This window comes from Ascaphus truei, chromosome 1 (assembly GCF_040206685.1).
Source record: "Ascaphus truei isolate aAscTru1 chromosome 1, aAscTru1.hap1, whole genome shotgun sequence".
NCBI lineage: Eukaryota > Metazoa > Chordata > Amphibia > Anura > Ascaphidae > Ascaphus > Ascaphus truei.
The window spans coordinates 165,523,567-165,538,543 of record NC_134483.1 but is presented as its reverse complement, the minus strand read 5'-3'; the positions used below and the strand labels follow the sequence as shown (position 1 = coordinate 165,538,543).

Genomic DNA, 14,977 nt, shown 5'->3' with positions numbered 1-14,977 from the left:
CATTGGCTTACTGAATGATAATATTGAGTACTATTGGCTTTGACATTTCCTCAACAATGCAGCCTCCCATTCACTTTTTCAATGGAGCCTCAACATAGTGATCCCTCCATTAAGAGATAAAATAGTCGATGTTCTCTATACTACATGAAGAAGGTTGCTGTGTTTGGTTCAACGAAGAACCTACTGGAACCTTGCAAAGCATCGTCAGTGGCTGTATATATCACATAGAGAAGAAAAGTCAGTGGCAAGTGGTAAAAACATTGGTCATTAAGTTAGGGGAACATGCTCGTTGACGCCAATTCTGACCTTGGTCAAGTCACTTTACCTTCCTTTGCCCCAGGCTTCAACAATTTAATATAAGATCTTAGTGGTAGGGATCTGTGGTGTCTGTAAATCCAACTATGTTTAGCACAGTATAAACACTATTTATTATTAATATTAACAGCTGTCTGTGAGTAGGTTTACTGGCTATGCACTTCTAAACCCAGGCTGTGCTTAAAAGCTGTGTAATACGGCAGCCATAAGCTTATAGGGATTTATGGTAAATGGATTTGAAGCAAAAAATTACACTGAGTGCTCATTTCAATATAAATACACAGAATCCCTAGCTGCAATGGAAGCATTGTATGCTAAGTTAATGGGGAAAGACAGGTGGCAGACCTGTCTGAGACATGTGAATGTGCTCATAAGTGGTATTTTTATTAATATTTAGACTGTAACCTGTAAAAATGAAATTTTCCACAAAATTATATAATATAGAGCATTTGTACATGTATATAAAAATGTGTATGTGTGTTTATATATACAGTATATACACACACACATACTGTATATCCTTCTCTTATATGTGTGTATATATCACATAGGTATAATGCTATATGTTGTCTTGAATGAAATAGTTTTTAATTATAAGTGTCAAGAAGCCTATCCTTTCACTCCAAGTAAAATAGCCCTAGCACAGATAGCCTCTGAGAGATTGATGCAATTCTCTCTAGAAAAAAGTACAAAAGTCTTGTATTCATAAAATCCACACTTTATAAAGAAAATGCCGTTAAAAAAGTTATTTATCAGCCAATATTTTTACAGTACACGGTAAAATGGTGTATTTTTGATGCAATCTAGGAGTGCTTACCTTGGTAAAAACACACTCTCTACTACATAAAAGTCTTGCATAAGCACGTCTCTGTCTGGCTTGGAAGTAAGGTTGCCTACGGTATAGCCTATTCCCAGTTGAATGGTGCCTTTAATAGCGGATGACGCTGTCTGTAAAGAGAAGATACATATATACATCAGTTTCCAACAAGTGAGCTATTGTAACATGTTGTAAGCCTTCTTTGTGCAGGACCTATTTTTCATTAGTAGCTTTGGAAGGGACTGAAATTTTATATCGGAGGTGATTTGATTATCTCTGGCCAGTTCTGCTTTACTTGGCCACGGAAGAAAGAAAAGGCTCACCTCTAATTATCTTAAACTGTAACAATTCCCAGAGTTTAACAATAGAAACCGTCTGGAGGGGTAATCCATCCATTTAATTTGCAGAGTAACTAGTTCTGCCTGGAGCACTGGGCCTTTGCAATAACAATGAATTCATGCTTTAAAGATACATTTACTATTGCAAATACATGTTCTAATTTACTTTTATGAGATACAAAAAAATCTTCATTAAATAGCTTCAACATATTGCAGTTACATCCTGTGGGGAGGGAGGGGCTGAGCGAACACTTGACTCTACTTTGACAAAATCCGGAACTTTCTCAAAACAGGTCGTTTTTGTACAGAAATTAAAAAATTAAGACGCCAATGTGAAATTGCAGTTACATTTTCATAAGCCCTCCTAATATCAGCAATTATGACACAGGCTCTGGATATAAAAATCAGTCTTGAGTACTTATAGAAAATTATAAGATTTGATATATAAAATATGTATCTAATGATATACAAAGCTTACGGATGTGAATTTTGAAAGTCTTCAGAGACCACCAGTGGACCTGAGACATTGTGGAGCCTCTTTAGCAGCAAAGGAGTTACAACATACTTCATTCACTTCAATATAATCAATCATGGCAGTTGTAGCTGCAGTATGCAGGAACAGTTGTAGCTACAGTACTGTATGCAGGAACAGTTGTAGCTGCAGTATGTTACATATTGACCAGCTGTAGGTAGCTATACATAGTTTCCTTTGTATTATTTATTGTTTCCTTTTCTCAGGGCGGATGTGCGGTTTCTGATTTTAATATATATATAAAAAAAAAATCTTCGTAAAATACATGAAGTGCAGGAGCTCGGTGTTTGTATTCTGTGACCAGCACTGACATTTATATATTTTTTCAATTTTGTGGAGCCAACAATTCTTAGATATTTTTATGTCCGTTTAGGATATATATATATATATATATATATATATATATATATATATATATATATATATATGTATGTATGTATGTATGTATGTATGTATGTATGTGTTTATACATGCAACATTCTCCTAGGTCAGAGGTTTGCAACCTTTTTTTTGGTTAAGAAACCTTAAAATTATATTGTGAAATTCTGCGGAACCCCAACCCTCTCTAATAGCGCGTCTGAGATCAGATGAATTGTAAGGAACCCAACTCTCTCTAAGAGGGTGTCTGAGATCAGAAGCATTGTAAGGAATCCCAACCCTCTCTAATAGCGCGTCTGAGATCAGAAGCATTGTAAGGAATCCCAACCCTCTCTAATAGCGCGTCTGAGATCAGATGCATTGCACGGAACCCCAACCCTCTCTAATAGCGCGTCTGAGATCAGATGAATTGTAAGGAACCCAACCCTCTCTAAGAGGGTGTCTGAGATCAGAAGCATTGTAAGGAATCCCAACCCTCTCTAATAGCGCGTCTGAGATCAGATGCATTGTACGGAACCCCAACCTTCTCTAATAACGTGTCTTAGATCAGATGCATTGTAAGGAACCCCAACCCTCTCTAAGAGGGTGTCTGAGATCAGAAGCATTGTAAGGAATCCCAACCCTCTCTAAGAGGGTGTCTGAGATCAGATGCATTGTAAGGAACCCCAACCCTCTGTAATAGCGCGTCTGAGATCAGATGAATTGTAAGGAACCCCAACCCTCTTTAATAGCGCGTCTGAGATCAGATGCATTCTAAGGAACCCCAACCCTCTCTAATAGTGCGTCTGAGATCAGATGCATTGTAAATTCTTCTGTTATTGGGACAATTTTCAAATGACCTGAAAATTGCAAGGAACCCTTTAGGAATGCCTGGGGAACCCAAGGGTTCCTCAGAAACCCCTGTTAAAAAACATTTTCCAAGAAGAATCAAATAAAGGATATGTCATCTGGAAACATGGAACATGTTGGGAGGTGTAGCTAGTTTTGCATAACACTATGTGTATTGACACACATATGTACTGTACTTTTTAGATAGTTCTAAGAGCATGTACAGTTTCATCATTGCATAGAAGGATCTGTCCATACTGTTACTTAATATATAATCCAAGGCTTTAAAGCAACAAAAATAAAATAAGCATATGAGATCAAGCCGACTGATGCTTTAAAATCCTTTCTTGTTTTTCTGAAACTATTATGCAATATTTGACCCAGAAATAGAGCTCCAGTTCATTTAACGTGTATATGTAAACCCCTCTCCAAGCGGATATAATTTGTCAGCACATGACCCTGGGAATGTAATAATGAACTGCTTAATAACATTACTTGCGTTACAAAGGTTTTCTACTTGAGCTCTAAGACCACCCACACACAGCACAGTGTCAAATGATAGTACAGTACTGTACCAACTAAAATAGCTAATCACTGCAAGAACCATGTAAAAATGGTCAATTGTCGCTAGCCATTGTATATAGTTTTTTCCTTCACCCAGCATTTTCCTGCTTGATCCTGTTTCCTTAATATCATTGAAACACTGCAGACTCAAAGGATTCTGGGTACAGGCAAGCAAATGAGAACACAATGTTTTCTCTATTACAGTGTGCCCATAACCTTCTCTAAACTCTTTCTACACTTGAATGTTAAAAGGAAATTCAACAGGGGCAGTATTTTAGGGTTCATTGAGTTTTTTAAAGGGCTCTATGGTTTTGTATTTTCATGCTGGTAAGTGGTATCAGGAAGCTGAAATATGCTACTTTGTATTCCCATATTATGAAGACTGTGTGTAGTGTATGCCAGTACTATGAAGGCTGTGTGTAGCGCAGGGGAGCGCAATCTTTTTTCCCTGCGCCCCCCTGTCGGCTGTCCCCATCTCTGTATGCACCCCCTCCCCTTACCTTGGCTCGGCGTTCTGGACGTCATGACGTCACGTTGCCATGGTAACGCGAAGAGCTGTCTGAGCCAAGGTAAGTGCAGTTTCATTTAGTTTACAGAGGTCTCCGTTGCTTCCCCGGCAGTTAATTTAAGTGCCACCAGGAAGCACGCGGGGCCTCTGTAAACCCAGCTCCCCCCGCAGACAATCTCCCCCAGTTTGCGCATCCCTGGTGTAGTGCATGACCATACTATGAAGGCAGTGTGTATGCATGGTCATAATATAAAGGCTGTATATACTGTATGCCCATACTATGAAGGGTGTGTGGGTGCATGTCCATATTATGAAGGCTGTGCATAGTGTATGCCCATATTATGAAGGCTGTGAGTAGTGTATGCCCATATTATGAAGGCTGTGAGTAGTGTATGCCCATATTATGAAGGCTGTGAGTAGTGTATGTCCATATTATGAAGGCTGTGCGTAGTGTATGCCCATACTATGAAGGCTGTGAGTAGTGTATGCCCATATTATGAAGGCTGTGAGTAGTGTATGCCCATATTATGAAGGCTGTGAGTAGTGTATGCCCATATTTTGAAGGCTGTGAGTAGTGTATGCCCATATTATGAAGGCTGTGAGTAGTGTATGCCCATATTATGAAGGCTGTGCGTAGTGTATGCCCATATTATGAAGGCTGTGAGTAGTGTATGTCCATATTATGAAGGCTGTGCGTAGTGTATGCCCATACTATGAAGGCTGTGAGTAGTGTATGCCCATATTATGAAGGCTGTGAGTAGTGTATGCCCATATTATGAAGGCTGTGAGTAGTGTATGCCCATATCTTGAAGGCTGTGAGTAGTGTATGCCCATATTATGAAGGCTGTGAGTAGTGTATGCCCATATTATGAAGGCTGTGCGTAGTGTATGCCCATATTATGAAGGCTGTGCATAGTGTATGCCCATATTATGAAGGCTGTGAGTAGTGTATGCCCATATTATGAAGGCTGTGAGTAGTGTATGCCCATATTATGAAGGCTGTGAGTAGTGTATGCCCATATTATGAAGGCTGTGCGTAGTGTATGCCCATATTATGAAGGCTGTGAGTACTGTATGCCCATATTATGAAGTAGTGTATGCCCATATTATGATGGCTGTGAGTAGTGTATGCTCATATTATGAACACCTTGATAAAGCACAGCGTGCATGAAACGCATTGGTGCATTTTTTATCCTCGTTTGTGGTCGACCTAATAAATATATTTTTTATGGGAGACCCCTCTTTATAATTTTTTCCTGTTTGCTGGATGTTGGTGGTGATCCGCAATTCCACCTCTTTTTCCTATTTCACATGATGCGTTGCCATTTGACATTGCGTTGTCATGTCAATGCGTCACTGAAGAGCCGGCTGAGAGCAGGTAAGGGAAGTTGCAGAAGCCCCACACCTCTCCCAGCATTTCATTAATATGCCTGGGGGAAGAACGCGTGGGCTTTGCAACTGCCCGGCCCCCCCCCCCCCCCCCTGCACTAGCCTCTTGTATGGAACCGTATCCAAAGCCTTTGCAAAATCTAAGTAGACCACATCAACCGCATTACCCTGGTCTAAATTCCTACTTACCTCCTCAAAGAAACTAATAAGGTTAGTTTGGCACAAGCTATCCTTCATAAATCCATGCTGACTATTACTAATAATTTAGTTATCCATTAGGTATTCCTGAATATTATCCCATACTAAACCTTCAAGTAGCTTCCCAAATATTGATGTTAGGCTTACAGGTCTGTAATTCCCCGGTTGTGATCTAGTTATCTTTTTAAATAATATGCCCATAATAGTATGCCCATATTACTGTATGAAGGGTGTGTGTGGTGTATGCCCATACTATGAAGGCTGTTTGTGGTGTATGCCCATACTATGAAGGCTGTGTGTGGTGTATACCCATACTAAGAAGGCTGTGTGTGGTGTATGCCCATACTATGAAGGCTGTGAGTAGTGTATGCCCATATTATAAAGGCTGTGAGTAGTGTATGCCCATATTATGAAGTAGTGTATGCCCATATTATGATGGCTGTGAGTAGTGTATGCCCATATTATGAAGGCTGTGAGTAGTGTATGCCCATATTATGAAGTAGTGTATGCCCATATTATGAAGGCTGTGAGTAGTGTATGCCCATATTATGAAGGCTGTGAGTAGTGTATGCCCATATTATGAAGGCTGTGAGTAGTGTATGCCCATATTATGAAGTAGTGTATGCCCATATTATGATGGCTGTGAGTAGTGTATGCTCATATTATGAAGTAGTGTATGCCCATATTATGATGGCTGTGAGTAGTGTATGCTCATATTATGAACACCTTGATAAAGCACAGTGTGCATGAAACGCATTGGTGCATTTTTTATCCTCGTTTGTGGTCGACCTAATAAATATATTTTTTTATGGGAGACCCCTCTTTATAATTTTTTCCTGTTTGCTGGATGTTGGTGGTGATCCGCAATTCCACCTCTTTTTCCTACTTCACGACACCATGTGATGCGTTGCCATTTGACATTGCGTTGTCATGTCAATGCGTCACTGAAGAGCCGGCTGAGAGCAGGTAAGGGAAGTTGCAGAAGCCCCACACCTCTCCCAGCATTTCATTTATATGCCTGGGGGAAGAACGCGTGGGCTTTGCAACTGCCGCGCCCCCCCCCCCCCAGTTGTCGCACCCCTGCACTAGCCTCTTGTATGGAACCATATCCAAAGCCTTTGCAAAATCTAAGTAGACCACATCAACCGCATTACCCTGGTCTAAATTCCTACTTACCTCCTCAAAGAAACTAATAAGGTTAGTTTGGCACAAGCTATCCTTCATAAATCCATGCTGACTATTACTAATAATTTAGTTATCCATTAGGTATTCCTGAATATTATCCCATACTAAACCTTCAAGTAGCTTCCCAAATATTGATGTTAGGCTTACAGGTCTGTAATTCCCTGGTTGTGATCTAGTTATCTTTTTAAATAATATGCCCATAATAGTATGCCCATATTACTGTATGAAGGCTGTGTGTGGTGTATGCCCATACTATGAAGGCTGTGTGTGGTGTATGCCCATACTATGAAGGCTGTGTGTGGTGTATGCCCATACTATGAAGGCTGTGTGTGGTGTATGCCCATACTATGAAGGCTGTGTGTGGTGTATGCCCATACTATGAAGGCTGAGTGTGGTGTATGCCCATACTATGAAGGCTGTGTGTGGTGTATACCCATACTATGAAGGCTGTGTGTGGTGTATACCCATACTATGAAGGCTGTGTGTGGTGTATGCCCATACTATGAAGGCTGTGTGTGGTGTATGCCCATATTACTGTATGAAGGCTGTGTGTGGTGTATGCCCATACTATGAAGGCTGTGTGTGGTGTATGCCCATACTTTGAAGGCTGTGTGTGGTGTATGCCCATACTATGAAGGCTGTGTGTGGTGTATACCCATACTATGAAGGCTGTGTGTGGTGTATACCCATACTATGAAGGCTGTGTGTGGTGTATGCCCATACTATGAAGGCTGTGTGTGGTGTATACCCATACTATGAAGGCTGTGTGTGGTGTATGCCCATACTATGAAGGCTGTGTGTGGTGTATGCCAATACTATGAAGGCTCTGTGTGGTGTATACCCATACTATGAAGGCTGTGTGTGGTGTATACCCATACTATGAAGGCTGTGTGTGGTGTATGCCCATACTATGAAGGCTGTGTGTGGTGTATGCCCATACTATGAAGGCTGTGTGTGGTGTATGCCCATACTATGAAGGCTGTGTGTGGTGTATACCCATACTATGAAGGCTGTGTGTGGTATGAAGGCTGTGTGTGGTGTATGCCCATACTATGAAGGCTGTGTGTGGTGGATGCCGATACTATGAAGGCTGTGTGTGGTGTATGCCCATACTATGAAGGCTGTGTGTGGTGTATACCCATACTATGAAGGCTGTGTGTGGTGTATACCCATACTATGAAGGCTGTGTGTGGTGTATGCCCATATTACTGTATGAAGGCTGTGTGTGGTGTATGCCCATACTATGAAGGCTGTGTGTGGTGTATGCCCATACTATGAAGGCTGTGTGTGGTGTATACCCATACTATGAAGGCTGTGTGTGGTGTATACCCATACTATGAAGGCTGTGTGTGGTGTATACCCATACTATGAAGGCTGTGTGTGGTGTATACCCATACTATGAAGGCTGTGTGTGGTGTATACCCATACTATGAAGGCTGTGTGTGGTGTATGCCCATACTATGAAGGCTGTGTGTGGTGTATGCCCATACTATGAAGGCTGTGTGTGGTGTATACCCATACTATGAAGGCTGTGTGTGGTATGAAGGCTGTGTGTGGTGTATGCCCATACTATGAAGGCTGTGTGTGGTGTATGCCGATACTATGAAGGCTGTGTGTGGTGTATACCCATACTATGAAGGCTGTGTGTGGTGTATGCCCATACTATGAAGGCTGTGTGTGGTGTATACCCATACTATGAAGGCTGTGTGTGGTGTATACCCATACTATGAAGGCTGTGTGTGGTGTATGCCCATACTATGAAGGCTGTGTGTGGTGTATACCCAGACTATGAAGGCTGTGTGTGGTGTATGCCAATACTATGAAGGCTCTGTGTGGTGTATACCCATACTATGAAGGCTGTGTGTGGTGTATACCCATACAATGAAGGCTGTGTGTGGTATGAAGGCTGTGTGTGGTGTATGCCCATACTATGAAGGCTTTGTGTGGTGTATGCCCATACTATGAAGGCTGTGTGTGGTGTATGCCCATACTATGAAGGCTGTGTATGGTGTATGCCCATACTATGAAGGCTGTGTGTGGTGTATGCCCATACTATGAAGGCTGTGTGTGGTGTATGCCCGTACTATGAAGGCTGTATGTGGTGTATACCCATACTAAGAAGGCTGTGTGTGGTGTATGCCTATACTACGAAGGCTGTGTGTGGTGTATGCCGATACTATGAAGGCTGTGTGTGGTGTATACCCATACTATGAAGGCTGTGTGTGGTGTATGCCCATACTATGAAGGCTGTGTGTGGTGTATGCCCATACTATGAAGGCTGTGTGTGGTGTATGCCCATACTATGAAGGCTGTGTGTGGTGTATACCCATACTATGAAGGCTGTGTGTGGTGTATGCCCATACTATGAAGGCTGTGTGTGGTGTATGCCCATACTATGAAGGCTGTGTGTGGTGTATGCCCGTACTATGAAGGCTGTGTGTGGTGTATGCCCATACTATGAAGGCTGTATGTGGTGTATACCCATACTAAGAAGGCTGTGTGTGGTGTATGCCCATACTATGAAGGCTGTGTGTGGTGTATACCCATACTAAGAAGGCTGTGTGTGGTGTATGCCTATACTACGAAGGCTGTGTGTGGTGTATGCCCATACTATGAAGGCTGTGTGTGGTGTATACCCATACTATGAAGGCTGTGTGTGGTGTATGCCCATACTATGAAGGCTGTGTGTGATGTATGCCCATACTATGAAGGCTGTGTGTGGTGTATGCCCATACTATGAAGGCTGTGTGTGGTGTATGCCCATACTATGAAGGCTGTGTGTGGTGTATACCCATACTATGAAGGCTGTGTGTGGTGTATACCCATACTATGAAGGCTGTGTGTGGTGTATACCCATACTATGAAGGCTGTGTGTGGTGTATACCCATACTATGAAGGCTGTGTGTGGTGTATACCCATACTATGAAGGCTGTGTGTGGTGTATACCCATACTATGAAGGCTGTGTGTGGTGTATACCCATACTATGAAGGCTGTGTGTGGTGTATGCCCATACTATGAAGGCTGTGTGTGGTGTATGCCCATACTATGAAGGCTGTGTGTGGTGTATGCCTATACTATGAAGGCTGTGTGTTGTGTATGCCTGTACTACGAAGGCTGTGTGTGGTGTACGCCCGTACTATGAAGGCTGTGTGTGGTGTATGCCCATACTATGAAGGCTGTGTGTGGTGTATGCCCATACTATGAAGGCTGTGTGTGGTGTATACCCATACTATGAAGGCTGTGTGTGGTGTATGCCAATACTATGAAGGCTCTGTGTGGTGTATGCCCATACTATGAAGGCTGTGTGTGGTGTATACCCATACTATGAAGGCTGTGTGTGGTGTATGCCCATACTATGAAGGCTGTGTGTGGTGTATACCCATACTATGAAGGCTGTGTGTGGTGTATGCCCATACTATGAAGGCTGTGTGTGGTGTATACCCATACTATGAAGGCTGTGTGTGGTGTATACCCATACTATGAAGGCTGTGTGTGGTGTATGCCCATACTATGAAGGCTGTGTGTGGTGTATGCCCATACTATGAAGGCTGTGTGTGGTGTATGCCCATACTATGAAGGCTGTGTGTGGTGTATACCCATACTATGAAGGCTGTGTGTGGTGTATACCCATACTATGAAGGCTGTGTGTGGTGTATGCCCATACTATGAAGGCTGTGTGTGGTGTATGCCCATACTATGAAGGCTGTGTGTGGTGTATGCCCATACTATGAAGGCTCTGTGTGGTGTATACCCATACTATGAAGGCTGTGTGTGGTGTATGCCAATACTATGAAGGCTCTGTGTGGTGTATACCCATACTATGAAGGCTGTGTGTGGTGTATGCCCATACTATGAAGGCTGTGTGTGGTGTATACCCATACTATGAAGGCTGTGTGTGGTGTATGCCAATACTATGAAGGCTCTGTGTGGTGTATGCCCATACTATGAAGGCTGTGTGTGGTGTATACCCATACTATGAAGGCTGTGTGTGGTGTATGCCCATACTATGAAGGCTGTGTGTGGTGTATACCCATACTATGAAGGCTGTGTGTGGTGTATGCCCATACTATGAAGGCTGTGTGTGGTGTATACCCATACTATGAAGGCTGTGTGTGGTGTATACCCATACTATGAAGGCTGTGTGTGGTGTATGCCCATACTATGAAGGCTCTGTGTGGTGTATACCCATACTATGAAGGCTGTGTGTGGTGTATGCCCATACTATGAAGGCTGTGTGTGGTGTATGCCCATACTATGAAGGCTGTGTGTGGTGTATGCCCATACTATGAAGGCTGTGTGTGGTGTATGCCCATACTATGAAGGCTGTGTGTGGTGTATACCCATACTATGAAGGCTGTGTGTGGTGTATACCCATACTATGAAGGCTGTGTGTGGTGTATGCCCATACTATGAAGGCTGTGTGTGGTGTATGCCCATACTATGAAGGCTGTGTGTGGTGTATACCCATACTATGAAGGCTGTGTGTGGTGTATGCCCATACTATGAAGGCTGGTATGTCTATACCAAGAAAGCTTAATGTGGCGTAAAAATGTAATGTCCTTCAATTGTGTCTGGTTCTCACAATGTAGTTCTTTTCTGCATATTCACCTTCCTGTTTGGTGGTAAGTTTGGGGTTCTGGTAACAGCTTTCATTCACTATACATAACTTGCAAAGTCTGCCCCACATCCTTTGCAACTTGCTCTGAGCGTAACACTGCAGAACACCATTAAACATTTTCACCTGCTTGTTGTTTTTTATATGTATTTTTTTCATTATCACTATACATTTCGACAGTGTGGCTGAAACCCTTCAATGCTGTATGGCACTGCACCGCACATCAATACCTCGCAGGTCTGTGATAATCAATGGGTTACCAATCATCAATTAAAGCAATGTTGGCTGTTTTTCTCAGGAATGCAAAAGATAAACAATTTTTCAACAGGAATCATAAAACAAAAATCCGTCATATCCTCCAGTTACTTGTCTACTTTACTGCTGACTGGCTTTATTAACATACTTTAACCACAGAACAAAACGCTCAATAGACACTTAAAAAGCCCATTAGCTAAATGTAAGTAGCTGGTACAGCCAGTTTTTCCTGTGACTAATAATTTTTTTTTGAAAGCATAATTAGAGAACGATAATGCCTACGTCTTACATTTGCATAGCAGCCGCTTGGAAAGCGCTGCTGTTTTCTATCCACAACAATTGGCTGTTAAAGCAACAGTTTTACTTACTCTGCAACTCTAAGTAAGACCGGCTTGCATTTTAAAATCTAATTTCAGCCAATAAAGCTGCATTATAATCAGTAAACGGTTTTTCTTTCTGCTGGCCAGCACGGTATTTCCTGTTATTAAGTGCTCCTTATGTAGCACTGGTAGTGTACAGAGCTGTACGTAGCATTTTGCAGGCGCAATGAGTTCCTGCCACGTAGAGCTTACAATCTAATCATAAGAAGGATATTAGGCGACTTGAGGCACAAGGAGAGCCGACAATGAAAATCGAATTGCCCCCTTCAAAGGCAGTGACATTACCCGTGTAATATCGCTTGTTCAGCCCATATTGAACATATTCTGGGGGTTTTTTTTATGTCACACAAAAAATCTAGTCTGGATAATAATCCAAGCTATCGCAACTCATTTCCCAACCCACACGGATAAACCTGAAATCGCATAACCATTCCTTGCTAGACTGGATTCTCTCCTCAAACCCCAGCAGAATCCAATCCTCTGGCATCCTGCCTGATATTTTCAGTGTCCATGCAATAGTGTACTGTGTAAGAAAAATTAAACCGCCCCATTCAAGTCCTAAAGTTCTCCTCACTAGAACATTTAAAAACTTTAACCCACAACAGTTTCTGGATGACCTTACCAACTGCCCATGGCACAGAATCGATTTAATTCCCGACCCTGATTCTGCGCTCGACTATTTCCAATCCGAGTTCTTAAAACTCTGCGATACCCATGCTCCACTATGCAAAATAAGGGTACGGGGGGCCCACCTTCCATGGGTTACACCTGACCTTATAGCACTCTACCAGTTCAGGGATGCCTTGTGGAAAAGCTACAAAGTAACTGGCACTACCAAGGATCTCAATCACTACAGATGCATGCGGAACATGTGCACAAGGCAAACAAGGCATGCAAAAGCACAATATTACTCTGACAATCTCCACCAGAATACATCAAACCCAGCTAACTTCTGGAAGGTTATCAACAATATATTCCAGCCTCCTAACCATCAACAACCAAGTAATATCACTAAGGGGGATATTACTCTGCCAAACCCCACTGACATTGCAAATGCATTCAATGATTACTTTGTGGGGTGTGCCACTAACTTATTAGCGAAACGCAGCCCAAACCACAAACCTGAATCTCATCCTGGGAGTACCCCTACAGTCCCACCCCCTCCCAACACTGCCTACAATTTTCAATTTGGCCCAGTATCTGAAGAGGAGATTATACAAGCGCTCCTCAAACTAAAACTAAGCAGCCAATGTGGACCCGACTTACTACAATCTAGGTTCCTACGACTTGGTGCCCCAGCCATTGCCAAACCAATTGCGTCCATAGTCAACTCTATCCTGTCTGCAGGCTATATCCCTAAGACCTGGAAAACTGCCAGAGTTGTCCCAATCTTCAAAAGTGGGGACAAAAACACTGTCTCAAACTACAGGCCAATCTCACTTCTCCCAATTCTATCCAAAGTCATGGAAAAATGTGTCCACTCCCAATTAAGCGATTTCTATACCAAGACAAATTTCCCTAGCCAATTCCAATCAGGGTTTCGTCCCAAACACTCCACCGTAACTACCCTGCTAAAAGTTTGCAATGAAATCCAGTGTGGAATGGAACGGGGACAACTCACTGGTGCAGTATTCCTAGATTTTGCAAAGGCTTTTGACACAGTTGATCATGTTATCCTGCTTAACAAACTCCAGAGCTCTGGAATAGGGAAACATGCTTTAAACTTGTTTCAGTCCTACCTATCAGGAAGATCCCAACATGTGTCCATCTCAGGCTCTAACTCCAACCCCCTGGATATCACCTGTGGTGTCCCCCAAGGCTCTGTTCTGGGCCCCCTACTCTTCTCAGTGTTCATTAATGATCTTCCCACAGCTTGTAAGGAAGCCTCAATACACATGTATGCAGATGACACAATCCTATATGCACACAGCCATAGCCTCTCTGACCTTCAACACATACTTCAGTCTGACTTTTTGAGACTCGAAAACTGGATTTCCCAAAACAAACTGTTTTTAAACACTGACAAGACTGTAACAATGGTATTTGGGACCAAGACTAAATTTGTAAAGCTTCCAGTGACTGAGCTCCTGATTAGAACCAACGCTAACACCACCCTAACACCTGTCACTAGTTTTAAATACCTGGGCTTATGGTTTGACTCCCACTTAACATTCGGGATGCACATTGATACCCTGACAACCAAGACCTATGCCAAACTAGGGGTACTTTACAGGAACAAATCCTCCCTAAGTCTCCTGGTCAGAAAGCGTATCGCACAGCAGATGCTAATGCCAATTATTGACTATGGAGACATAGTATATGGCTCGACTCCTCAAACCCACCTTAGCAAACTTGACACCCTCTACAATTCAATTTGTCGTTTTGTTCTCCAATGCAACTACAACACACATCACTGCGAAATGCTCAAAGAACTAGATTGGTCAACACTAGAGTCTAAGCAAAGAAAAGATAGAAAGCTCCCTAATAGCTGCACAAGAGAACACCTATACCTATATTAAAAATTACTATTTATTAAAAAATGATTAAAATATATTTATTACAGCAAAAAACTAACGTGAACCAAAGTGATTAAAATAAATTAAAAATTAAAAACGGAGGAGGTAACTGTATGCCTAGTTCAAACTAACAGTGTATGCTAGGAATAACTATTTTA

At 42.3% G+C, this 14,977-nt stretch overlaps 1 protein-coding gene across 6 annotated transcripts in view; it reads right to left on the bottom strand.

The window, feature by feature from the left end:
- Window positions 1-14,977, bottom strand: part of PIP5K1B (phosphatidylinositol-4-phosphate 5-kinase type 1 beta) — a 159,128-nt gene that overhangs the window by 87,511 nt on the left and 56,640 nt on the right. For all 6 annotated transcript variants that reach the window (XM_075597595.1, XM_075597570.1, XM_075597561.1 and 3 more), the window contains one exon: window positions 1,133-1,263. In XM_075597595.1, the coding sequence (XP_075453710.1) occupies window positions 1,133-1,263 (131 nt within the window). The remainder of the gene's footprint in view (window positions 1-1,132; window positions 1,264-14,977) is intronic.